Source organism: Ptychodera flava, chromosome 8 (assembly GCF_041260155.1).
Source record: "Ptychodera flava strain L36383 chromosome 8, AS_Pfla_20210202, whole genome shotgun sequence".
Taxonomy (NCBI): domain Eukaryota; kingdom Metazoa; phylum Hemichordata; class Enteropneusta; family Ptychoderidae; genus Ptychodera; species Ptychodera flava.
The window spans coordinates 27,245,839-27,273,676 of record NC_091935.1 but is presented as its reverse complement, the minus strand read 5'-3'; the positions used below and the strand labels follow the sequence as shown (position 1 = coordinate 27,273,676).

At 36.6% G+C, this 27,838-nt stretch overlaps 1 protein-coding gene across 4 annotated transcripts in view; it reads left to right on the top strand.

The window, feature by feature from the left end:
• LOC139138930 (leucine-rich repeat-containing protein 7-like) overlaps positions 1 to 27,838 on the top strand; it is a 163,547-nt gene that overhangs the window by 84,432 nt on the left and 51,277 nt on the right. For all 4 annotated transcript variants that reach the window (XM_070707552.1, XM_070707551.1, XM_070707550.1 and 1 more), the window contains exon 3: positions 23,334 to 23,514. In XM_070707552.1, coding sequence (XP_070563653.1) covers positions 23,353 to 23,514 — 162 coding nt within the window. In that variant the 5' untranslated portion in view covers positions 23,334 to 23,352. The remainder of the gene's footprint in view (positions 1 to 23,333; positions 23,515 to 27,838) is intronic.

The following is a 27,838-nucleotide window of genomic DNA, read 5'->3' as shown; positions in this document are numbered from 1 at the left end:
TTCTAGTTGGAAACATCCATGTCCTGTCCACATTTTCTTTGAATATAATTATAATGAAAAAATTGTAAGAATCAGCATAATGGACAGATAACGAAATAAAGTGATTACGCAAAATGCAAAATATGATATTTTTCAGACAGCCACCATGATTTTCCAGTCGCTTTTCTTCTCCCCCCTCAACCAAAGTACTGAAAATGTAGAGAAAAAATAACGCTCCTGTGAAAATATCACGTCAACGGAGTTGAGCAGTTCATGTAAAATAAGCTCATAACCAGAAATGACTTGAGTGTGTCCACTTTATACATAGGTATATTGCATGTAAAGGGATTTATTTTCGCTCGAAGTAATATTTTCTTTACGAAAGCAGCAAAATTCACGCGAGTGTTGGTCTATTACATACGGAATGGCGATATGCAATATCAGATGGAGTCTCTTGGGAAGACTACCATCAACAGTTGTAGATTTAAGGAAAAAAATGCTCGCGGACAAAGTGTAATCTGGGTGAAGTGAAAGAAACTTAGGACATTATCGTATTGCATTCTATAGATGGATCCTATTTTAAGTCACTTTTGGCCAAAGGCAGAATGTTTCTGTTATGACAAGCTAACAGTTCAGAAATGTACTAGCGTCGACAAAGGCACGCATTTGGAATTGGTTACCCATGATGCATGGCAGTGTTTTCAAATGCCTTGTTAGCTGAAATGTTCCGTAGGGTATGGAAGAGAGAGACAAAAGTGTACAAATTTCCGTGAGGGTTGGTGTCCTGACTCAAAGGCTCTCAAGGTTGTCTTCATTCTGCGTACAAAAAGAATGAAAATCTAGCAGAAACAAGAACAGTTTAAGCTTACTTATTTTGCATAAAATTGATAACCTGAAAAAAAAACATATGACCTTTATGATTGATAGCAACTACACGTGAATGTCTTGGAGGGGTCTTAACATCGTGTCCTCATGCTCCATGTTTTGGAGCTACCAGTACAGAGAAGAACGTGTTCTTGGTAAATTACAGATTGTGAAAAAGCGGTTCAAATAATTTGCCAAGAATTCATTTGAAGATTTTCAAATCATGATCATTGATAGCAAGTGCGTGTTGATGAAATTCATAAATTTCTCAAATGGAAGAAGTGCTTCAACATAATTTTGTTCCCACTGTTTTGCATAAAGAGTCATGTAAAATTAGATATCTCTACTAAAAGTAATTATTGCTCTAGAAATTAATATAGCAGATCATCAACGATGGAACTTTTAGAGGGACTCGGATACATAGTAGCCATTGTGCATCATGATTGCGAGTATCAAATCATGTTTGTTCCAAGTGAAAACCAGACGAAGCTGATGCCACCAGAATCTAATGCCCTGACCTAGTTGACATCGAGGGTTATATATTCCTCCACACACAGGCAGGGGCTGCTTGAGATAACGGAAATGAGCTGATCGTATCTTTTTGTACATAAAATAAAAAAAAACAGTGAAGGATGGAGAAATCTAGCCTCTGATAAAATATTTGAAATGCGGAGACTGAAGTGTAAAATGATGCTGTGGTATTAAAATCTGTGCGGGGATGCAGTCTCATATTATCAGTCAAATAGATGATTGTACACTCAGACACACAAAGGCTGGGCAGATTAAATCTCTGTTTTGATAATATCAACATCTTGTAATAAAAGAATGATTGCATGTCTTCAAATATTCTGGCCCACTGATAATATTTTTAAAAAAATATCATCGTCATGTTTATCTCAGGAAGTACATATACATGGAAACAGTTGCTTCTGAAGAATAAGAGTTTTAGAATCTGCACTTGATTGGCAGAAATGTGCTTGGTATGTCAGCAGCGTTCCCTAAATCAGCAAATTTGCCCGTCTCAGATGCTGAATTCACGGACACCTGGTCGTGTAGGTATATTACAATACTGCGTTCCTCACAGTGGCAGTCTGTATTACAGACGCACTCATGCTTGACATATTACGAGTCTCTCAGCTGCCGGTGCACAACCTTGTAACACTGAGTGGCGCCGCCGTGGTTTATCGCTGACATGTTGTTCCACCGCAACTCCTGGGGTACACTCCGCTTCATTACAGGGGAAAATTTCCTCTTCTGAACATCTTGTCACCGGGTAATTGCCGTTCATGTATCAGTCTCTGCACGCCCAAGCTGCTGCCGCCTGTGCGGTGATTTGATATTTTTCAAGCCATTTATTTCGTCATTATAAATCATATCAGACATTGTTCGGGCAAAGGAGCACAAACTGATGAGAGGACAAAGTAAAAGTAAGAAAAGCGCTCTTGTTCTGTGTGAATAAAGAGATGACGACCACGTTTTTGAAGATATTTGTCGCATTTATGTGCCGACAATAAGAATCCAGCTCATTATTGGGGAATATTTCCTAGTATAGCATAGAGCATATTTGTCTCAGTCACAATGAAAGACTGTAAATACTGCTCCACATCTGAACTGAGGTGTCTAACCATAGCTTTGAAAATGGATAAGACATTTGTGAGGAATGCTTTTGTATCATAATGTACAATTCAATTCAATAATATTGAATGAAAAGTGTTACATGAAGAGAATAGTGTGCGATGCAGCGTTACCTGCGTCAGTCAGTCTCACCCATGAAAAGTTTCTCACGCCAAGTGTCATTGTAAAGATTTTTTTCAAACCATGGTGTTGCTGTCTTTCATCTTTGTTGTCAGGTTGATTTCACTCAAGTAGAGCCATTTAAAGTCTTGTAACACCACATAACAAATCCTTCCATTTCTTTATGGCAACATGAAGAACTGAAAAATACAGTGGATGCTTTTAGCATGGCGACAAGGTCATAATCAAAACCTGTAGTTTTGTGCTGTATTATAGAACATGTATATTGATTATATAAAGTTACAAATAATACTACGTCAACACACATTTTTAAGTGCACAAATATCAAGCTCGTGATATAATTCTTTGATTTTGATTGTACTTCAATATCAACAAAACCTCTGTAGTACTTGAATAACACACTGAAGAGCTCCTCATTTAGGATTTTGCAACACTGTTATAATGTCATTCCAATTTGCATGTTGTGACATACTTTCAGCCAATCAGCTGACTGCTCTCAATGAATGGAGCTGAAGCACCACAGACTTTATACCTCTCATAAATTTCACATTTTACCAACTGGTATCAATTTTAATGATGCCCATAATTTTTAAAATCAAATGATGTAAAACATTTACCAGGCAGTCGGCAAGGAATCATGGAAAAAGAGATATTATGTTTTACAAGTGCGTGATTAAATAATCGCAGCTGTGAAAATATAGTGAACATCCTTTTGCAGTGGTTGAAAGCTTGTGTATGGCATAGCTAGGGCACTATGCTTGCAAAGAGATTCGTAAAACCTACCTCTTATGATACATTTATTGGAAGACCCCAAGCTATATTCTGTTGAATATTTTTTGAAATTAAATTTGCCAAAAGCCATGATAAAAGAGTTGATTAAATTTTTTGTCATGTACATGTGTCCGCGTAAAGTACGAGGGTGGAAAATTTAAAGTGTGGGCTGTTGACGGAAATGAAGTGAGAGTCTTGTAGGTGGCTGATGCAAGTCCAGACAGCATGGTAAAGCCAATTTCTACCATATTCACATGTTGTATTTCAATTAGTTGATAGACGGATCCCTGCGCCTTTCATCGCTTTCTCATCAGACGCCGTTAGATGAGAGTAGAATGGCTTGATACAGACCCTCAATACTTTTTATGGACACCATGTTGAGCAATCTAGAAGAGTGTTTCTGCTCAATTTCTCGGATCATCCGCTTGGAAAATCCATTTTGTTCATGAAAATGTAATTGGATTCCGGAGCGTTTTTGGCTGGAGGCGTATCGTGCTCAAAAAAGCCAAAGGTCTAGGTGATTTTGTTTAGCCTGTGAGCCACCCATACTCTTACAGCTGGAAAAGCAGCTTTCGTTCATGTAACAGAAACTAATTACAGAGAGAGAGAAAGGTGCAGAACCACTGAAAGTGGTGACTTTTGACACAATTTTGGCTCAAGAGCAACCCGTTGACGGAATTTTCATCCACAGACTTTCGCACCTATGGCCAGAACCAGTGGTTTGAATGTTAATCTTGAGGTTTTTTCCACGGCTAGCTCCTTTTACAAGAATGCCTCGCAGTCAGATTTCAGCAAAATTACCTGCAGCCATGTCATTTGAGTCAGTAATAATGCCTAAATTATGATGTTAGTGCGATTACCACTCAGCCAGTACGATATTAGGTGAAAAGTACGTGTACATGTCGTACTAAAGAAGTGCGACATTCATGGGAAACTGAAAGGGAAACTGTATACAACATCATGGACATGATACTCTGTGTACAGGTAGCTGTCGATGCACAGGGTAGGGTCTTCACGGTCTTAGCATACATGTTATGGAAAATCAAGACGGGCCCCTGTTCCCGTGAAACTCTCTTTACTCTGTTTACTGTCAGGCTATTAGCATTGAATTCTCAACAGTTGGTGCAATTTGACAGAATGTAGCATTCAAAGTGTATCATTGGATGTCTTGGGGGCAAAATATTTTATCACTTCCAACCTCACCCACCCACCTTCAGGCGTGCATGCAAGGCTCATGCAAATCTCATTAAGTTTGGATACAACATGTTCTCAACTCAAAATTCAGGAAGGTGGCAATATATATATATAATATATATATATATATATATATATATATATATATATATATATATATATATATATATATATATATATATATATATATATATATATATATATATATATATATATATATACCGGTATATATCATATACATGTCGGTCACAAGAATTTCTTCTGATTGCCAAACTATCTGAAGTGTTCTCCAGATCTGAGATTCAAACAGTTGCCGTGAGAATATTCTTCTGTATTTGTTCACATCATAGTCCATTACAGATAGCCAGGTGCAATACTATTTCATCCCAAGACTTCATGGAGTTTAAAGAAAACTGATTGGGCTAATTGTGGCCAGCCACTTAACTTTTGCCACTGTAAGCCTCCAATCAGATCTCGGGATTTGATCATGTGATTAGTTTCTTCCTTGCGTTTGTCAGGAAGCAGAATTAAAAAATTGAAGTGTATTTTTTTCTTTGGTATTACTCGTCTAATGAGCCAAATGCCACTTACTCACCATGTTCAGCTTTCTTCCGTTTGATTGAAATTCCTTTTGGAAAAAAATGGTAGATGCAAGTCGAATAGATTCAGGATTTCCGCTGCGTGAAATTGTGCACACATCCTGGAAAAATAGCAACTTGCGTATGCCAACAATATGGTAACGTAAAACGTGTATTATTTGCACAGAAAAACTGTGATTTTTATGTCAGCAGACATCTGGTGTGGCCTGTTGCTCTGTGACATTCAAGCTGTATGCTTGCTCATGTTTTTATAAAAAGTAATTCCAATTGCATTGAGAAGTGAAAACTGAACCTGTGCATTTTGGCACATTTTATTAAATTTATTGCCAATCTGTGAAGTAAAAAAAATTAATCAGATCCTCATCACATTTCATTTTAGGTATTAATCAAATGGAGCAAGGGTGGGTAAAGCTGTTCAACTTTAATATTCTGTTGCAAAGATGGGCATTATTTGCCTTGTGTTTCTTTTGTACCTTGCATCTGACATTTTTACAAAAATCATGATCATTTTCATGTGTAGTTCTTTCATTTTTTTTTGTGTGTAACTTTTATCAAACGTGTCTTGGGGCAATGTTTCAGAGATATCTCAAGGTTGTAATTTTTTTTACAACTGCTGTATTACAAAGGGATGTACACTAAAATCCTACCATATCATGTTGACCAGAACACTTGTCAATATCAATACAAAGGAAAAATGCTCATAGTTTTGAGACAGTAATTGCATAACAGGTTTTAGAAAATTTTTTCATGAATGTTGATATGAACTTTTAAAATGCTGGGATTTTACTGATGAACAAGAAAAGCCTATGCCATGGAATTTATACTATCAACAAGAAAAAGCATGTATTAGAATAGAAGCATCTCCATGAATATATCTAACTGTATTGAAAACTACATGTATGCTAGATTCTCCAAGGCAAAGAAGAAAATTGTTGAGTCATAATGTGTATATCTGCATGACTTTATGTTTGTGCGTGTTTGTAGTTCTGGGGTTTCAATAATGCCAGTGTGTTTAGGGGCTAACATACACATACAAAGAGTCGTATAGAGGTACCTAATGTCATGTAGATAACTGTGAACATACAATTGAATTTCAAAGCAAAGTATATGTGTTGTTGAATGCACCTTGCCAAAATTATATTCACAGATAAACTAGTGGCCGTAATTCGGTTTGCATTCCAGATGTCAGATTTTCACGGCAATTCGTCAGTCTGTTTCGTATTCCCACCCAATCACATTACAAATCAGTTGATACAAGCCAATGTGACCTGAATAAAAATTTTCAGCGATTGCCATAGGAACCGCCAAACAAAGATTGAGCTCTGTCGTCTGCCATGGGTGACTTTTTTTTTCTGAGTTGTGGAAAAATAAGAGTTGTACGGTAATAAATAGCAATACATTTTCTCAGTCAATGTGTGCAATAGGTTAAAAGTGTCAGGGATTGTGAAAGAAAATTATAGTAATCAGTTTAGACACAAAATGTATTTGTTGTATGCAGGAGTGCTGGCTTGCCTCCAACAAAGTCACATTGTACACTCTCTGAAAACCTATACTTTCAGTTTCCAATCGATTGACTCGCAATACTGTGATAATTATAGGATGTAGCGGTGCATGATTTTAGCTGCAGCGAGAGGAGACGCCGAGAGAACAGTTCACTGTAGAGAAATAGTCCGCTGAAAGAAAGAGAAAATGGGAGTGACCTACAAAGTGAGATAACGCAGACTGGTCTCTGTTTATTCAGCCGATAAAACAAGCCGAAACAAACCGCTTTCTGAAGTTGTGTGCGAGCTGTGTTTTTGTGGTTCAGTGGCTTTTACCAGGCTTTCTATGAGTTGAGGCCGAGCTATAAAGGCATTGTATGCGATCAATAAAAAGAAAATCATAAATTTGATAAACTATACAGATTATTAACAATCGGACACCTTTGCTGCGGTGTATCAGTCGCGCACAGATCAAATGCTGCAGATATTTGCCTCTGACAAAAGGTGCCAGAAAGTAATTTTAGTGAGAGTCACCGTTAACTGGCGAAGACGACAAGGTTGAAAACTCCAGAGACTCGGCCCGTATTCCCCTGTGTCGCTCTTCGGTGAGTCATTCATGAATTAGTGTTGTTCAACCCCTAACTTACCGAGGAGGCTAATTTTCCAAGTTGTCTTTTTAACCCGATCCCCGGCGCAAACATGACTGATGTAATGTGGGGTGAAATATCGGAATCGAGGAGGACGGAGAAATGGAACTCAGGCGGGAGGAGGTAGAATTTCCATGTTTTTCCCCCTCAGCAGCACTGTGTACAAACTTGCACTTATGTTTTACTGTGTACTTTAAGCCGTGACTTTTTTGAACGCGTCGTAGGTCTATGATTCTCATCCCGTGACGTTCAGATTCGTACATGCTACATGGCCAGTTTGACCTCCGTCATTTGCCTGTCTCCGTAACGACAAGACTGGGTCATATAATTGACCTATCGGTTTCTTTTGCTCATTCATTATATTCCAGAAACAAAAGACTAGTGTTAAACTGTGCATTTGTCATGTAAATAGTTCTTACATTGTTAGTTTAACATGAATTTGTAATGTTTAACCGGTGATCAATTTTTGCAAACAACGTTTCAGTCTCTGGTAGGTCATTTTGATAGGTAGAATTAATTTTTAAAAGCCATTTAATTTTTTTATGTCATTTTTTTCTCCTGTCTGCTTAGTACAGACGTACAATTCCAGAGTCCAAGCTAAATTTTTCAAATCTCATTTTTGTGTGCAAATTATCCGTCAGTGCGGGATTGCCTCAATAGTTAGTATTGATGAAAAAATGGCCTTGTGAGAAGCTGTTTGGTGGGCCGATGCTGCCGTACCATTGACTGAATGTTCTGAGTGCGTCTTTATGCTCCTGACAGCAAATGTATTAGCGGGCCATTTCCCAAAGATGTCTAAACACAGCGTACAATAATTACTCTGCACATTTCCTGATCCCTGTGTATATAAAATTGCTATATACATTCCCCTGCTATTCATGACCATTGTTTTGGTGTGTACATACGTTTCTGACATAAAGTGCCGGCAAAAAGAAAAATTAAAAGTGCCTCTTTTAAGAGACTGAAAGAAGAAAATATTGTATGCATAGTAAAAAGTGCCATCTGGAGTATTTTTTTGTGTGTCCATAAACCGTCTAGGTAAACACGGTATTCATTGTATTTACAAAGATTTCACAGCAAAGGGAGATTCCACTACATGTTTGCCTTGGGGCGTTGTTTTTTTTCTCTTTCCCAGATTTCAAAGGATGAATACATTACACTGTGAAGCAATATATGCTAAAACCTGTAATTTGTTATTGTATACCGGCGTATTCAAAGATCAGGTCTTTCCTCTAGTATCTGTTCAGCTTTTTTTGATTGCATTTTGGGGCAACATGATTTGGCTGCCACAGAATCAATTCTATGTGCGCTAGTCTCCGTAACCTTGGACAAGATGCTCTCCTGTTTTTGTTGCCACCGTCGTCAGGACCTGAACCGTTGACAGGGTCGCTGTGTTTTGATTATTGCCAATGATGCATAGTGATTAGATGATTGATGTACAATACACAGCAGGTCGCCATCGTTTATTACATACCTGTCCAAGATTTGAAAAAGGTAGGCTTGTTCAAATTTACAGTTCACATGCAGTCAAAGTTTGCCTTATTTTCATCCGTAGGTTTCAGTGCAATATTGCAGGTTTTGTGTGAATGTGTATGTTGAACCGTATGTATGTATGTATGTATGTATGTATGTATGTATGTGTGTATGTATGTATGTATGTATGTATGTATGTATGTCTGTATGTCTGTATGTCTGTCTGTCTGTCTGAGTATATGTATATGTGTGTGTACACTAATGAACTGGTGTAGTATTGAACTTACGGTAATTTTCATATCAGTCAAGTTGTTTTCTGGGAAAAACTAGGTCACTTCAATTTCAGCATGTTTCTGAGTGAATGATGCATTTCTAAACCACTCTTAACGTACATTTCATGGTATTCTGTGATTAGATATTGATATTATTCTGTGATAAAGGTAATCTGTGGTTTTAATCCATTTTTCTCAGTAAGGAAAACACTTTTTCATGTATTTTTAACCAGCAGTTGGATTATGCTGTAATTCCAGGGTCTCCTTTTAATATGACATTGTGTTCTTTTCTGCAATATTTTATGAAATTACAAATAATGCAAGTGCGAACTTTAATAGCTAAATCGTAAAAAGGGAATGTTATTGTTGTTAAAAATAGAATTTAGGTCAAAATGTTATTTTTTTCCCAACACTGCAATATATCAAAGCATTTGTTTTCTAATGTGTACTCCCAGCAAGTGATACGTTATACAGTATTTACTGCTGGGAGAATCAAGTAAAATTGTAGCCTTCCAATGTATATGTATTGCAAATGATACCTGGTAATGTTAAAAAACAAAATAATTTTACCTGTAACATATGATGCTCTGAGGTTCTGAAGACAAAAGTTGAAAATTTTACACTTTATTGTCATCAATGAATAGTCAAGATAGTGGTGTAAAAGATTTGAACTCTGATTCTGTAGTTTCTACGATCCAATGAAATTTTCATACTCTAGCTTGTGTGTGTGAGCACCAGTGTTTGTGGTCATACAGTAGATTTCAACTTTTCTCTGTGTCTAGTGCTACAGTGGTTTTTCATGTTACCTTTCGCCATTTGTACCAAAATTGTTCCAAATGTTTCTCAAGACCTGAAAGCAGTGGTGAGGTAAAATTCCATATTTTCTGTGGCAAAGTTGAACGCCACAGTGAAATGAAGGTGAAAGAGATATTGGAATTGGAATATGCACCTCAAAAGAAGGTACCTAACTCAGAAATAAAGTAAGCTACAACTCTTTGTGAATTAAAATCTGGGTGTTTTGTATGGTACAATGCATAAAAAATTAACTCCGGATGAATCAGCGCATGGAATCGTTTTCAGATGATGTTTGCTTGACTAATATCTCGGTAAATCTTCACTTGGTGAATTTGATAAGAGTCGTAAGACTTTGATCTCAATTGAACAGTCATCTTCAGCACCTTGGAAATCAGAAAATCTTTGTCTGGGAGTGTTGCTATGGTTTCCATGATCCCTTCAAGACGATTGGATTATTTCGAGTTTGAATATTTCCCTATTACCCTGACTGTGTAATACACCTGATTCGGAAAATTAAGAAATAATGACGGCGTTAGAGCCGGCATTGTACTCATTCAAATTGAGTCTTGAGTTCTCACAATGAACAGGGAGTCAGATGTAGTGAAAACTTTAATAAGTTAAGTGAACCTTTGCCCAATACCGGAAACCCCCTAAAATATACCACCATGTTGTTAGAGTCACTAGTGTAATATAAACTCTCAACTGTATTCAACTGTAAGTGCCTTTGCATTTGATTGGCTGATTGGCTGTTACCATGGTAATTATAACACATGCCGTGTTATGATTGGACAGTTAATTTTCAGGAATCAATGTTTGTCTTGGTTAAGATAGTACCAGTTTTAACTGAAATCTGGATAAAGCAATCTCTATTTTGTTGGGATATGCACAGGAGTTCCAAGATAAAAAAATGATTTCACTTCAAGTGTGTTTATTGGCAATCCATCATATCTGACATCCCAGGAAGATTCATATTGTGTAATCTCTGTAAACAAATATGGTAGCTCGCTAGTAATTGTGTGTCTGCAGGGTAAGATTACGCAGTTTTCATCGACCTCCAACTCATTTCAGACTCTGTCAGTTGTGAGTAATTTGCCGAGTTTAGCTCCCAAATGAAGACAGAATGCATTCTTTTCCAGAATTTATCGCTCACTCATACAATGCTGAGTTTGCAGCGGTTGCCAAGTACACGCAACATTATCGTTGGAAGAGGAATGTCCTCCAGAGATGTAAACAAGTTTACATGAAATGGGAATGTTGAGTTTACAATCAAACAAATTGAGGAGAACACCGGGACTTGGATATGGAAATTGAAACAAATGTATTAACCTTCTTTATGACAGTCAACTTTTTTCACATTTTTAGCTCCGCTGTCAGCGACGCGGAGCTTATCAAATAGGTTGATTTTCCGTCGTCGTCCGTCGTCGTCCGTCGTCGTCGTCGTCGTCCGTCGTCGTCCGTCGTCGTCCGTCAACAATTGCCTTCTCCTCTGAAACCGCAAGTCCAATTGCTTTGAAATTTTATATGCAGTTCACTTGGGGTGACCTCACTTAAGTTTGTTCAAATCGTAGTGAAATTTGCATATTTGTATTTTTGGGGCATTTTTTGGTGTTTTTGGTAAAAAAATCTTCTTCTCTGAAACCGCTTGTCTGATTGCTTTGAAATTTGATATGCAGTTTACTTAGGGTGACGTCAGACAGATTTGTTCAAATTGTGGTGAAATTTGCATATTTGTATTTTTAAGGCAATTATTGTCATTTTTGGTAAAAAAATCTTTAAAAATCTTCTCCTTCAAAACTACCAGTCAGATAGCTTTGATATTTGGTACATATGTCCCTAGGGATGATCTATTTCAGATTTGTTCAAATTGTGCAGAAATATGCAAATTTGCATTTTTAAGTCAATTTTTGCGATTTTTGGTCAAAAAATGCATTTCTCAAAAAGTACTGGTCTGATAGTTTTGAAATTTGGCATACAGGTTTCTATAGATGAACTAAGTAATATATATTGAATTTCTGATGAAATCTGTAATTTTGTATTTTGGGGGCAATTTTTGCCATTTTTGGTCAAAAAACGTGTATTTCCAAAAGTACTCATCTGATAGCTTTGAAACTTGGTATACAGGTTCCTACAGATGAACTAAATGATATTTGTTGAAATTATGATGAAATCTGCAATTTTGTATTTTTGAGGCAATTTTTGCCACTTTTGGTCAAAAAATGTGTATTTCCAAAACTACTCATCTGATAGCTTTGCAATTTGGTATACAGGTTCCTACAGATCACCTTAATGATATTTATTGAAATTATGATGAAATCTGCAATTTTGTAATTTTGGGGCAATTTTTGCCATTTTTGGTCAAAAAATGTGTTTCTCAAATAGTACTGGTCTGATAGCTTTGAAATTTGGTATACAGGTTTCTACAGATGAGCTAAGTAATATATATTGAATTTCTGATGAAATCTGTAATTTTGTATTTTTGGGGCAATTTTTGCCAATTTTGGTCAAAAATTGTGTACCGGTATTTCCAAAACTACTCATCTGATAGCTTTGAAATTTGGTAGAGAGGTTTCTATAGATTGACTTAATAATATTTATTGACATTATGATGAAATCTGCAATTTTGAATTTTTGGGTTAATTTTTTCCATTTTTGGTTAAAAAATATGTTTCTCAAAAAGTACTGTTCAACAGCTTTGAAATTTGGTATACAGGTTTCTATAGATGAACTAAATTTGATCTTTTGAAATTATGATGAACTCTGCAAATTTTATTTTTTGGGGCAATTGTTGCCATTTTTGGTCAGAAAATTTTATTCTCCAAAAAACTACTCATCAGATAGCTTTGGTTGACATGTTCTTAGGGATGATCCAATGTGATATATTCAAAGTACAATGAAATCTTCTATTGTGTATTTTTGCAACTATTTTAGCCACTTTTTTCTGGCCACTGCATTGAGCTATCAAAGATTTCCACCTACTTCATCAACATGTGTCAAAAATAGTTATTCTCTACATAAACACAGCGGAGCTATATCGGCCGCTAGGTCGCTTGTTTTCAATAAGTCTGGGTCAAAGTGCGCCCTTACCACCATAAATCTTAATTTCAGGTGTAGATTAAGGTTGAATTTCGATCTGTTTGGCTCCCTTAGTGATCCCGGGAAGTATCACAAAGGAGAGAGATGTTTTGTTCAAATGATTTGGGAATCCGTCCGCAAAGACTGAAAGAGTCCAAACTGTAGTGTAGGGGCGTGGCACAGGTCTATAAAGGTGCAACTTGTGTTGGGTGACTTTTACTTTTCTTGAATTCACCAGCATTTAACCCGAGTCACCCCTGCTGCTTGGGTTTCACCTCTAATATTGTGTTCCCCTTGTGATCCTCCTTCAATAGCTTGTATGCACAGAAACGATAGATCAAGAAATCAAGGTTTGGGGATCTGAGTCAAGGTTTGAAATGCAAAGCTTTTGAACTGCTCAGCTTCAACTCGCATATTTGCATTGTATCCTGTATAAGTGGGTTGTCAAATACAAGAGGTTTGAAAAGAAAAACACCTTCACCCAGCCATGGTTTTATATATTTTCATTGTACAACTGGTGATCTGCCGTCAGTTGGTATTGACAAGTTTGACAAAAGAACTGTTTTATTGTTACCAGTCTGGATGCGTGTTTTTGTACGAGTCGTCCTTGGGTGTAAAGAAATATTTGTAGATCTGTCTGTATGTCTGTACATGGATGTAAGTGTGTTTTGTAGTATGTCAACCATAGCATTAGACAATTATTATGAATTTTTAGAAGTGACATGGTTATTTTCAGCTGTCAGGTTTAACACAAGCTAGATGAATCAACCATGAACAAAACAGGTAGGGAGAGGAAACCAAGTCCATAACACAGAAATCATGATGTGCCATGCTGCTTCCCATGTGCCCTTCTCAATAGCCTATTTACTTTGGAAAGTCAACAGACACACAATTATTTCAGCCATAGCTTGTGAAAATGATATGTAGTTGTACAAATTTATGTACAATAAATCATTGTATGTTATGCTTTTGCTTGCTTGATGTCAAATGTAATCGCTGTGAAAATGTGCAAATAACAAACTTGCCAACACACTGTTCAAACTGTTATTTCTTCATGTAGGACAAAGGCAAAGATGTGATTTTTAGCCATGATGATAAAATGTCAAAATTTAAGTTCAAAAGCAATTAGTTTCATTTGCCATACGCGTTATATCCCAAATTTTCAAATAAGGCAAATTTTATATTAGTAATTCATATAGTCAGTAGCTTTGTTCATACAGTGGTTCTTTAGAAGTGGATACAAGATGGGGTCAATCAAACTTTTCTGAGGTGTTTGTCACCCCTACTTCAAATTGATAGGCCCAACTTCACCATAGAAAACAACAGGGATAAAACATTTTGTCCTGTTTGAAAGGATAGCAATATGCATTAAAAAGATTACCTCCAATTTAGCTTTCTTCTCGATTATCATAAAAAGTGTCTTCCCTGCCATTACTCCTCCAACTTCTAAATGTAGTTCGCTGCTAAACAATTAATCTCAAATTACTCAAGTAAAGTGAAATTTTAAACTGCTGGATTCAGTGAAATATGTATAGAGGTCTAGAAATAACATATTGAAAACCATTGACTTGTCAAGGCATATTATTAATCAACCATTTTTTGCATTAACATCTTGAAAGATGTAATGAAATTATTCCTCAGAGACAGCTTTCACTTAAATGCATTTGACCTTTGACCTGTGATGATCGTTCCAGTTAATCTATCTCTGTGGGTTCTAGATTTCAAATATTGAACACTAATAAGTGTCATCTTCAAAGGCTGTGTATGATTTTGGTACCAAAGCATGGCGCTGGGAATCTTGCGATGGCACCGGTAGGTGTTGTTTTGATAGGTAATTATTGCTAACAGTAGTTAGTCACAAACTCTTCTAATGAAATCTTGCGGCATGTTTTTGGGAAAGTTGCATAATTCATCAAAGCAGCCCCTGACAGGTGTCATGTGATCAAAATAAAAAAAACTGCCAAAGCGATATTAAGTGGTGTGTTGTTAATCACTACTGGAAGCAACAAGTTTGACAAACTAGTTGTAATGTTAAGATTCAGCAAAACACATCATTTTTAAAACTCCACATAAATCAGACACTGCTTGTCTATTAGTATTAGGCATTCATGTTCAGTGGGCCATAGTTTTCCTTCTGGCTAGAGCTCCTTGGAATGAAAACAAGAGTGAAGTTTATGTATCCCCGTGAGCTATATCAAAGCCAGCAGGGTGTATTGCTGTCATAATTCTACACCAGCATCTTTGAAAGATGATTGTTAGTTGGTGTTGTGTGTTTACAGTGATGTACTACGATAAATTTCATCTTCTAACAATTTGCCTGTGCCCGTTTCCTTTGCATTGCTGAACGATGACATCTCAGGAGATGTACCGTGATTTGTGCGTCCGATGCGGCGGGTGTTTCTCCTTGTCAGCAGTGTCATCTCAGCTGAGGTGCGATAAGCCATTTTCACGTCCAGCGACAAGATTGATGGTTTAAAGTGACTCATTTTCCGAGTTGACATTTTCACGCGCAAATACATCAAAGTTTTTTTGACGCCGCTTGCTGCGAGAGACAAGATCTCAACATAATGCCTCCCAACGGTGACATAAAATAAATGGAAAACTGTGTATTGCATTCTTCAAAGTACATGTTTGCCTTTCCACCTTTGCTCTGTGCAAGAAAACGCAGATTTTTGTTGCTGCCTCGCAGAGACCAATCTCACTTTTACAAATCACAAAAAATTGATGCCTTGAAGAACCCAGGCTCTTATGAGTTAACAGGAGACCTTTTGTTACTGTCTTCAAGCTGCAATATCTTCAAGGGCAATAGGTTTGTTTTCATTGACCTTCCAGAATAAATGTTTGGAAAGTTTGAATTAAGTGATTTCAGTCGCTGAACAGTCATATTTCAACAATCAAAGCTTTGTAGGATAAAGCTCATATGAACTGAAAGCGGTTTGCATTCATTTGAAATTAGACATGTGCCACTTGGTTGGTGAATTTACAGAATATGCAGATTTTTGGTTGGCTGATTGTCACATGCTGCTGCCAATCAATGTTGGGATGGCTTTCGAGCAGAAACAGACAAGGAAGTAGTCCGCTACTTCTTAAAGAAACTCCAAGTGCAGAGATTGGGAAAAGCCGTTGTTGCAACTGACAGATTTGTGAGCTTACCAGCTGTGGAAATGATAGGCTTGGATGTATCTCAGATCAATCATTTCGTTCAAGTGACGTTTATCTTTTCCTTTTTACAGCCTGAGAATGTAGGTGGGATTTAGACGCTGAATACGATGTTGATGTCAACGGCTTTAGAATGGAAAATTAACTGTATTCATGCACTGCCCTTCCAAAGAGAAAAACACAAAGTGACAAAGGTCTAGAGAAACTCTTAGAACTGTAAATGCCAAACCTAATTTTATCATATTTTTATTTAATCCATATAAATTCACAGAGGGAAAATGGTAAAAAATTTCTCTTTCCAACTTGTTTTCTTGTGTCGTCCAAGTGAATTCTTTGTTTGTAAGCTTTTCTAATGTTTTGTAATGGACGAGCTTGGAGAGGCATAATGAATAAATGATTAACCCTCTCAGGTGTTTGTCAATTCCCCGGTGTAACATCTAGACAGTTTTTAGGCTATTATTTGGTAAATCTGACATTTAAAAGGCCATAAGAGGGACTAGCCAGATGATGTGGCTCGTGAAGAGGAGAATTTTACACAGTGGAGTAATCATGTGAAATAACATCATTTTGATGAGCTTAGTTAAAAAGGCCGGTGGCAGTGTCACTTGAATCTTAATCCAGTTTTTTGCCGAGTCCTTTCGTGGCTCTTTTTAACTCCGTGTTGATGGCGTGAAACTTGCCATGAATGGGAAATCAGACTGGCTCGATTATAGTCTGATGTTTCGCGTGTTTATTTTTTTGCCTTCATGGCTATGTATTTCTCTGAAGTACAGCTACTTTGATTGTCAAAAAAAATGCCAGTTACACTGAATGCTCTATCAACTGGGAAGTCTACGCTGTTGGGCCATATATGGTGCGGATTAAGTGAAGGCTCTGAATTTTGGCACTTGTTCTGCGCTCATGTCTTGCAGGGTTTTTTATTTTAAGCGGTAATCCTGAAGTGTTGCTCTTGTTCCCTTGGGTACATCAAAGAAGTCATATTGGAGACGAAAGAGTCATATGAAAAGTAATTCCTATTAAAATCAGCTTCAATGCTAAACTGTGTTGAAACACTCATCTGTGTTTGTAGTGCTTTCATGCTTTATAGTGATACTACTCGTGATACAAACAAAAATTACCAGACTGCCAAAGATTTGTCTTTCATAGTGATGAAATTAAACCCATTATACTTAGAGATTGGGGTCGGGCTAAACTAATTGCTGTTTTCACACCTACATCCTGTCCAGCTGCCATTGAAAGTGATAATAGGAGCATGCGGCCTGCTTGACCCCGAGTAATTGGTTGGTTTTAGACATAAAAATACATCAGGTAATTTAAATTAAGAAATTTGCATTCAGATTTGCAGGATGTAAATCTGAATATAAGTCACAGCACATTTTTTTTCCCCTTTCATTGTATTTTGGGTCACAAGTTGGACACAGTGGACAGACAGTATGTGAGTATTTCTCTAAGAAGTACATGCATCCATTTGCAGCTATTTTTATGCCTGTCTGTACGCTATATTGATGTGAGTTTGATTAGCACACTGAAGAAATTGTGCCTCATAAAATCTGGAGCTTAGTCCAGTATGACTGCTTTAATGTTAGGTCTGCATTTTTTACGTTGTCTTTTACACCCATATAGTTTTTTTCGTTAACGGAAAAAGAAATCTAACTTTGTAACATACAAATGTAATTGATGTCAACCAGCATGAATAAATTGCAGATGTTTTCAAGTATGAAATTTTATGATTTCATGTGTTTGGTGATCAAAATTTTGATGCATTTCATGTTGTTATGAGCTAATTCATTAAAGTTGAAAAACTACTGTTATAGTGTAGAACAAAATTTTAAAATCACACTTTGAATTTTGACATTGACTTTCTACATTGGCACACTTCATGCAGAATGGGCTGTGATAATAGTGAAATACTATATTGCATGTTCATGATTTCATCATTGACAGAAAGGTGTACATGACCTGAAGAGAGTGCGAACTTTATGCAGTCATTGGGAAAGCCAATGTTGATATAATGTGTTTAGCATAAAGAAAAATAGGCAAGTTCTTGCTGTGCATTTTGATCATGGAATGAACATGTTTATGAAGGATGGTAGAAATTTCCTAACACGCAGCATATCATCTACACCCAACAGTGAACCACTTCAAAGTTCCATTAGCAGGGCATCGTAAAGCAATATTTCACATCCTATTCTGTAGACTTCATGCAAATGATGTTTGCTCCACATGCGTCTTTTGTTGACAGAAGATACCGTGGGAATTTTTGTGAATATTTTTTTTCCATTCGAAATTTAATTTTTCCATAACGCCAGTAAGCGTTAATCAGTGTAAATTCCATAGAGGAAAGATTCAGGTGTCAAGGAGAAGTGGGGGAGAACGGGCGAAAGCAAAGTGGCAAACGAATGCTTTAAAAATGCATGTGTTTCTGGATTGCTCTCAACTTCTCCCCTTCAATTTGAATAACAAGGCATCGGTTGTTATCGTACTTGTATAATGGGTATGACCAGGGTGATTAAAATGCATTATATGTTAAATTGGAGGTTGCATCGAGTCGGCGTTGTTTTTCTTCTCGTCCTAACAGCCAGGTTTTATCTGAATGAGAGGCTATCGAGATGAGGATAAGGAAGCACAGTTGTTGTAATGCATTATTAAAGGCAGTCTTAATTGGATAGTGACTCAGCCTGCCAAAGTGACACCCAAATTTCCTGGCGGTATTAAGAGTCATGCGTATCATGGACGCGTGTCCCACCAAAAGCGTAAAGTGATTTTATCGGCATCGCACCGGATATCTCACATTGGGCAGGAGGAGGGGGAGTGGGGTGATTTAATAATACTTCACACCTGACTGTCTCAGTTTTGCTGTTCCTGGACATTAGCGAGACGTCCGTAACATTTCCTTTTCCTAAACACTGAATTTTCTGCTTCTCAGTGATTGGTGCTGGATATTTGTATAAAAAACTAGCTGTATGAAAATCAACCAATCACAGGCTGCATCAACATCCACTTCAAGAAAAGCATGTTTTAATCTTCCAATCATGTAGTTTGTAGTAAACTTTGTTAGTTTGTGTCATCATTCTCAACAAGCAAGGTCAACTTCTCACATTTCTTTTCTGTGTGTCATGATCTAATACGCTTAACACCCTAGCTTTTAACAACTTTACATTACGTGTTACTACGACTTTGTTACCAATATTTTTTCAATGATCTAGAAATACTGGCACAATGGCTAGTTCCAATAGTTCATTGGGAATACACACATTTTTGCGGCATTATACATGTACTGCCCCAATTTAAATAAGGCTTATCAGTATTGTATTCAGTACTGGCACAAATATATTCATTTGTCATGGTAACATATGTCAAAAAAATATATTGTCTCTGAACGTACGCAATCTATCCTTGCAAGTCAATACTGATTAAACGTCTCTAAATGGAAGTGATGGGTCCTTTGTGTAAATGTTGTAGATCCTTAATTCATCTAATCCAGAGTATTTGCAATAATCCTATTTTATAGGATTATGTTGATTAAAGTATTTGGTGAACAAAATAATTTCATGACATATTGCTAGTCATAGTCATATGTATTCAGGTAAGTCTTGTACGTTCTGTTCACAGTGTTTGAACTTTGTTCAGATTGTGTACCAGACATCAGGGTTGGTAACTTTCAAAAGTTACCATGTTCTTCCAGAAAGATAACAGCACTGGTAATTTTAGGGGTTTTTTTTCTCAGATCAGACCTCATACAAAATCTTTGAAAGTTTGACCACAAGGAATTTATATTAAGAATAAATCAAGTATGTAATATGCTGGTTGTTATGTGGTTCTGTGGTTATGTGGTTCACATTATTTTCAGAGTACAATGTAACTAATATAATCATATGACAGTATCGAAAGTCACTTCAGCGGCATCATCCGAATCATAGTCCAAGTCTGAGTCTAGAATTGGAACCCAGCTGCATTTACATACTCCAAAAGTTACATCTATCATTGTTCTTTTGTTTTTCGTTAAAAATCATAAAAGTGTTTATTGTACTGTGAAAAGACTCAAGCCGAGAAAATTACGTCACTAGCATCTCGTTGAAGTCAATCGCTAAAATTGTCCTTCTAGTAATTGGCTATGAATGCCAAGGGAGTGACTTTGTTCATGTTCAATTATAGCACACGGCTCAGTCTCCTAGATACTTTTGTACGTACTTGATAAAGCTCAACCTGAATGAGTCACGTGGGTGCATGAGTGGACGTAATTTTTCATCACAAAGTCTTTTCACAGACAAGTGAGCAGTTTCATGGATTTACAGAAAAATCAGAACGCGACGCTTCATATACATTTTTAGAGTCTGAAACTGCATGCAACTAGGTTCCTGGCTTGAAATTTAGTAATAATATGAATTAAGTAATTCATATTTATTTTGAAATTCTTAATTTTTGTCAGTTCGATAAAAATAGCAGACATTCAGAAAGACCAATGCTAGCTAGGACTGTTACATGTTAACTTTCGAGCATAATGTTTTTTGACCACTGGTTTGCTATGATTGAATCTTTTTCTGGCCTGACACAAAAGTTTACTAGTATGGGTGGACAGTACTTTATTTGTATCCATATGGGACCAATTATAACGTTGTATGTACAATAGGGGATGGGAATGGGTAACGTGTGTAATAGGGGATTGGGGATAACATTATATGTAATAGGGGGGATGGAAGGGGGTAACATTATGTTATAGGGGATGGGAGGGTAACATTTTCATATACTACACTACATGATATTGAACTGATATTGAAGAATACAGTCAGATGTGTATGAGATCAACTACTTCTAAACTTGTTAACAGAGTGTCAGGGCATTTCCCTGATGTTGAACATGCTCCTGTCCGAGCATTGTCTTCAGTCGTTTTGTTTCATGTTTAACATAATACAGGGGAATTTGTAAATAAGCTAACAACTTCCAGGCTGTTCTGTCTCAAAAAGTTCTCTGGCTTTGCAAATTATAAAAGTTGACGAATTCAAAGTTTTTGTGTAGTATTAACGAAATCATCATTTTGCATGCCATATCAGAAATTTGATAGCGCCATAAGAGGTACATTATGAATGTTGTAGGATATTTTGATATTTCAATGTTGAGAAGATTGCTTTTGTTTCACAAATAAGTGTAGCAGGAAATGTTGTGGTTTACAGCCCATATTTTTGCAACCAGAAACGCGGAAACCGACATTAAAATGTAATAAAGTGACACACATGCATGGATGAATGCAGATTACACTCAATGTACTGTAAGCAGTGTCCTTCTAGCTTCAAAAAATTGTTTGCATCAGAAAAGTCAGAAGATGGCACTCCCACATTTAACAAGAGCACTGTAATAATGATTTCTAATTGAAAATGTGGTGAAAAATATGACTGAGTCAAATTGATCGATATTTTTGTGTTTGTGGTACTAAAAAGCCTCGTACTGTGCGAACTCTTTAGAATTCATCGTTTGAAAGAATCTTGTGTTGTTGCTATCGTCTCTGCACATGAGCAGTTATATTCATGTATGTTTGAGTGTTTATGTGAGCAGGATGGTGTCAGTTCGTGAGGGCAGATTAAAGAATCTTTCAAGTTGCCCTTTGCTGAAATTCTGTGCGCAATTTAATCTAGAAGGAGAATGAAAATTGTCAGTTTACGAAATGAAAATTGAAATGAGTGCTCTGTCTTTTGAATTACGATCGTTTCGAGCTCAGTAATGGAAGGTGACCTGTAGTATCTCATAGATGTATCAATATTCACCGAACGTATCTTCCATCTATGAAGGGAGTCACTTACCTAAACACCTATATCATCCCTATGAATGCTAATTATTGCAACAGTCAACATTTATTTACTTTTAATAACTCTGCCTTATTCATCTTCGTTATTGGGCATTTTGTGCTCTGTCATGAGTCACTGCAGGGCTGCGTATCTCACGTTCAAAGGCTCGCATGAATTTTTCAACCCGCGACTTTGCACGTTATTACATGTCAGTTTTACGAGGGAATTCTCTGACTTTTCTCCTGACAAATATTCGAGCCTAGGCTGATGACGAACGCGAAGTTCAGGCTTGCAAGTTGCAACACATCATTTTGTGCTTTCCCGCTGCGTGATTGATAGGGTCACTTTGCGCGGGCGGAAATTTGTCGCACGGGAGTTTTTTTTCATTCAGTTAAATTCCGATACGAGTCCTTGCTGTTGTACGTAGGTTCCTTGCAAGTCGCCTTGTGATTCCATGTTGTTCTCAGCCAGTCAGTAACTTTCCCGGTCACATAAAATGACGCAGCGAAGCGTTTAGGTAATTGTAGAGACACAGTTGCCATCAGATAAGATGTCCTAGACCATAAAACATCTAATTTTATGAGTTAGCACCCATATATAAGAAAGCCCATATCTAATGACCTCACTGTGTAGCATGTTATTGGTGATATTTTCAGAATTGAAAGTTATGTCGTGATTTTTAATGCTCTGATATTACAGCTTCATACCATTTTGACCTAATAAATCCAAGTCCATTCCAACAGACACGGGGAAAACTGGTGAAAGTGTAATTAATGTCACGTTACATAGCATCGCTATTTTATAATGATGACATCGCTGGTTCAGGTCACCTTTTTAAATTACGATGTAATAAAAAAAGGACTAATGTAATATGCAACGACTATATTGTCCTGGCAGGACGTAAACTGTTCAATTTTCACATGACAAACTGGAGGCAGAGTATTATTTATTACATGCTGCCCCCCCCCCTACATCAGAAATTTGATATTTTTTGGCTACTGTGTATGGAAGACGTCACGGTTTTATGATCTGGAGTTGCTTTGATTTTTTAAACCGGTCTAGACACAGTGTGTACATGATGTAATGCACAGAGTAGCCGCACTGAGCACTGAAAAGATTTTTCAAATCTTATTGCATATTCGATTGACTTCTATGAAAAGGTGTGAAATTTGCTGTAGGGATCATTCATTACAAAAAAATTGAAGACAATGGGAAGACAAACACTTGATGAACAGACGGTGTCAAAGTAAATATCTAAATGATATCAAAGTTTAGCCTAAAATTACACACTTTCTATGGATCTGCAATGGCAACGCGAGATTGATGTTGCGAAAACAAAAGCAGGCTTTAGCCAGCCTGGAGTTTGCTGTAACAGATGTTATTTAGAGAGTTACAGCTCTCTATTTGAGCATTGCAATCTGCAGCCTCTTCACTTATTGCCCAAAGTCTGTGGTCCGATACTGAGCAATATTGTTTTCCTCAATTTTTTCAGGTTTTTAACAGCTTTCATAATGCCCCGGGGATGTCCCTGCTTCTCGCCCCAAGTGGAAGAGATCTCCCTCCTTGATTTTCGGCACTGCAATTTATTATTTGTGCCGGAGGAAATTTACGAGTTTGAGAAGTCGCTTGAAGAGTTGTACGTCGATTCCAACAACATAAAGGACCTTCCACGGGTAAGTACTATCGTTTTAATTTCTGTTTGTTCCATGAGAGAGGGGTAAGTTTTTTATTTTGAAAGGTAAGTGCTGTAACTCTGCCCAGGTCTTTCACAGCCGAGCAAAAATTATCCCATAAAAACTTGCACAAATGAATTAGCAAGTTTTGCCGCAGTGGCCGATAAAAAGTGGTTTTCAAAACAAATAAGAATATATTGGCAGATTAACAGTCCCTGCCCTTGCAGTATGATTTATTATTCCCGACGGCAAAAATATTTGCCGAACAGTAATTCAAAAATGAATCTTGTCATCTTAGGAATTTCCGAGAAATTTGAACAATAAATTTTGCATTAGTGAAATTGGTTTTCATTAGGTATATTTGAGTAATTTATTTGCTTTGAACTGAAAATAAACTGAAAATATGTTTTAAATTATGATTTATCGATATTTTATGAAATTCCCCCAAGTTACAGGCAGATTACGTGTAGGGTGAAATAGTTTAATCCTTTCATTCACCATTCATATTCTTTCCCCCTCTCTTCTTCCTCTTCTTTCCTCCTCTTTTCTCCATCCTGTGTAGGATGATTGTGAAATCTCACTCTTTGGACAGTTTTCATAGTCTTTCAATATATGCAGGAAATACTTATTAAGACAATTACAACTATACACAGAACTTGTATTTTCTTTACTGTCAAAATATTGCACATTGTTAGAATATATTTTCATTGCAAAATACCAAACATTGTTATTTTCTTTGCAAAATACCAAATATTGTTACAGTGTAGTTTCTTTGCAAAATACCAAACATTGTTACAGTGTTGTTTCTCTGCAAAATGCTAAACAATGTAACTATGTATTTCTGGTCAATCAAAATATTTGACATTGTTACAATTTATTTTTGGTACAATGAAAATACTGGACATAGTTGCAATACATTTTCTTTTCAATCCAAATAATACTGAACATTACAATGATATATTTTCTTTACAATCAAATCGATGTATTTCAGAATAAAATGTTTTGAATCTCACAGATAGTGTTATTAAAATTTTGATATTAAATTTCATGTTTTCAATCTCTTTTGGCCATGAAGATCATGTAAACTTTGATATCAAAAGTAACAGATGTTAACATTGACAGGAAATTGACTGTTTTGCTCAGATTATTAGTAATATTATAGGTTAGAGAATTCTTTGAAGATAGTATCAAAGACATTGATATATAAATGTCATGTATAAAGTGTAAGAGGATATGCTTTGTAATTATTCACAATCGGATTTCAGTAGTTTTTTTTTGTTGATCAGCTACACAGGCTGAGTGAATGTCCCTGTGAAAATGTCAAATGACAATACTTTTGTCATAGATTTTAAAATCTATAAAATTCAAAACATTGAGAATTCCAATATAACAAAGCAGTGAAAACCAATACTTTTATTATCTTGGAGCTCAAAGTTGATTATATTAGTTTTTTGAAGGATTGGTAATTTTATGTGAATTTTACATGTATTGCTGAGTAAAGATAGATACTTATAATAACAGTACTTATTGAAAGCTCCCCAAGTATGTTGTATTTAAATTTCTTTCCAGTACACCTGTCATCACAGCTTATATACTTTTCCAATTTTCTGATAGTACAAACTCATAGTTCCAGAGTTGACAAACTAGAGGAAAGCAGTCGCGAGTTTCAAACAAACATACTCCAGTGTGTCACCTCGGTGACTAACCTGACATAAAACAATAACAAGTCATTTGAGTTACTTTTTCCTGAACCCGGTACTAAGAGATTGATTATACTCCGCAACAATTTTAATTTGCGAGATCATTGTCTTTTACGGTGGATGTAATCGGATTAAACTGGTATCATTGATTACAATACGCCGATAGCAATCGCAAACTCCGGAAAATCTGGTCTAATTGATGTAATTACACCGAGAGACCTTGATTAACTGTTCTATTAGATTAAAGCCGCTTGTCTCTCTCAACTGTGTCTCCACAAAGGAAAAGGGCACAGCAGGAGACTGCCTCGTTTTTATCAGTACAATCAGAGAGTCCCATGTGTTTCAGGAGAAAGCGATATTGAACATTTTACTTCATCATGTGACACTGGTTCATTCCCCCAATCTCTGTTATGTTCATTATATATACAGCCCTTGATAGGGGCATAAACTTCTGATCTGCAAACTTCGAAAATTGGTTCATTTTGGCGACGCCGGCCATAAAAACGATGAAGAGACGGAGGTAATAAACGTAATGGCCTTGCGTGCCCTCCCCTCCTTTGTGATCTATCCTGCAGTTCACTGTAGTTTGACCTCTGACCCTAATCAGTATTCGTCAAATGCAGACAGGCTGCAGTCTTCACTAGGGGTACAGACGATGCTGTAAAGAGAGGGGCTATTCGTAGCAAATAAAAGTGTGATTTGTGTTTTTTCTATGAAGCCTGGTCTTCCTGGGCTAAAGAGGTGTAGGTACTTCAAACAAAGATAATAGGGATCATTTGACATGTATCACCATTGGTCAATTTATTCTGTTTAACTTTGTTGACTGTCTTTTAAGCATCGTGGCATCTAAAAAAACTGTGATTAAAACTTTGGGTTCAAATAGGAAATGTAGTTTTGACGTTGCCAAATGGAAAGATCTCTGTTCAGACTTTAAATGGGCATTGTACAGATGACAATATCAAATCAAATGCATCCAATGGATGATAGTTTGGTTCACAAGTGTATTAAAAATTATGCACACTTTCAATTAAATTCAGTCTGGTATAGTAAACCCCTGGGAGTGAAAAGTCTAATTGTCAATTTTAACTTTTTGGTATCGACTTTGTGTGATTATTCACAGAAAAAAAAAGAACAAACTAGCTGGTACAATCAGAGTCGTTCTTTTTACCATGCATAATCTCTGCCAGGGCGAAATTTTTTTGTATAAAAGTCATCAATCATTTTACAGTGTTTGACCACTTTGTGTCGAAGGATGCTGCAGCTTGATTAAAAAGTAATCCCCTCATGTTGCATGTCTGGGTCGCATGTCAAAGGTCATAGTGCATGATAAACTGAAGCGAACTGAAACTCTGTTTTCACCTGAAACAAATTAGTTGCTCGTGTATGTTATTATAATGGTACCTACCTATTGGCAAAATAAAGCCTGAAAGGTCATGATTTCTAATTTTCGTGTTAATAGGGATGTGTGCTTGAGCATTTGACATTCTCATATTGTGTTCCAGTAAAGAAAAAAGTAACTGGTTTTTCCAGAAGGGACAAATGTCATTATTATTGACATTATGTGGGTGAATTTTATTTCTTTGAAAGATTACCCTACTAATTAAATGGTCACCACCTGAAAGTTTTCATAATATAATGTTTATTTTTTTCATAATATGTTTATTATTTTTGTGCAATAAACATGTGTTGAAGTACGACGTATTAGTCCGACAAACACAATGCACTGTGTATTAAACAATGTTATTTTGATAAATGAAACGCGAGTCATGACTAAAATTGGTCAACAATATTATTTGGCATCACATACCTACATTTTGCTTCAACAAAGTGAACTCCAGGTATTTTGACCAGATTTGACCTGAGAGTAGAACAAAATGTTTTTCACAAATACTTAGAAAATATTGTAAATTACCTCAAAAGTTATGGTTAATGGAGCTTTAAAGCTCTCTGAGTTTTTTTGATTCAGCTGTACTCGTGCCAAGTATTTATTGTGAAGGGGCTGTAGTGTGTAAAAATATTTATTGAGTTGGAAGGAAAATACCTGTGATGGTTGTGGAGGGGACCCCTTTCATCGCCATGGTTTGGCTCAAACCCATTGTTATCAATAGTGATTGTGGACCTGTCTATATGGAATTGTGGGTGAGCAGGTTGTTGTTTCACTCAGCAGAATTACACATTGAATAATTTCTGTTGAACAGAAGTTTGCCAACTTGAAGATAATTTCAAAAACAGCTATTGTGCCACTTAAATCGCAAAACCTTTCAAAATAAATCAGGGGTTAGATTTATAAAAATACAGATATAGTGATAAATCTGTACATTATTTCGAGGAAAGATTCTGAGAAGAGCATAATTTCGGGAACAAAGTCTGGTATTTACATCTGAGTTGTGAAATGTCAGAAAACATAGTGTATTGGCACTATCTGTTCTTGTATTTGTACCATATTTTTGCTGCCCGATGATTTCCGGTGTGTATCGGGGGAAAACTATACATCGCCACTCAGTGTGGAATAGAGTTCAATGAAGTTTCAAAATTTTTCCAGCTCACTCACGGTCCTTGCCCTGGTTTTGTTTTCCCTCGTGTTGAGCTACCTACATTCCTACTTCTCTCGGCTCTATTTACCA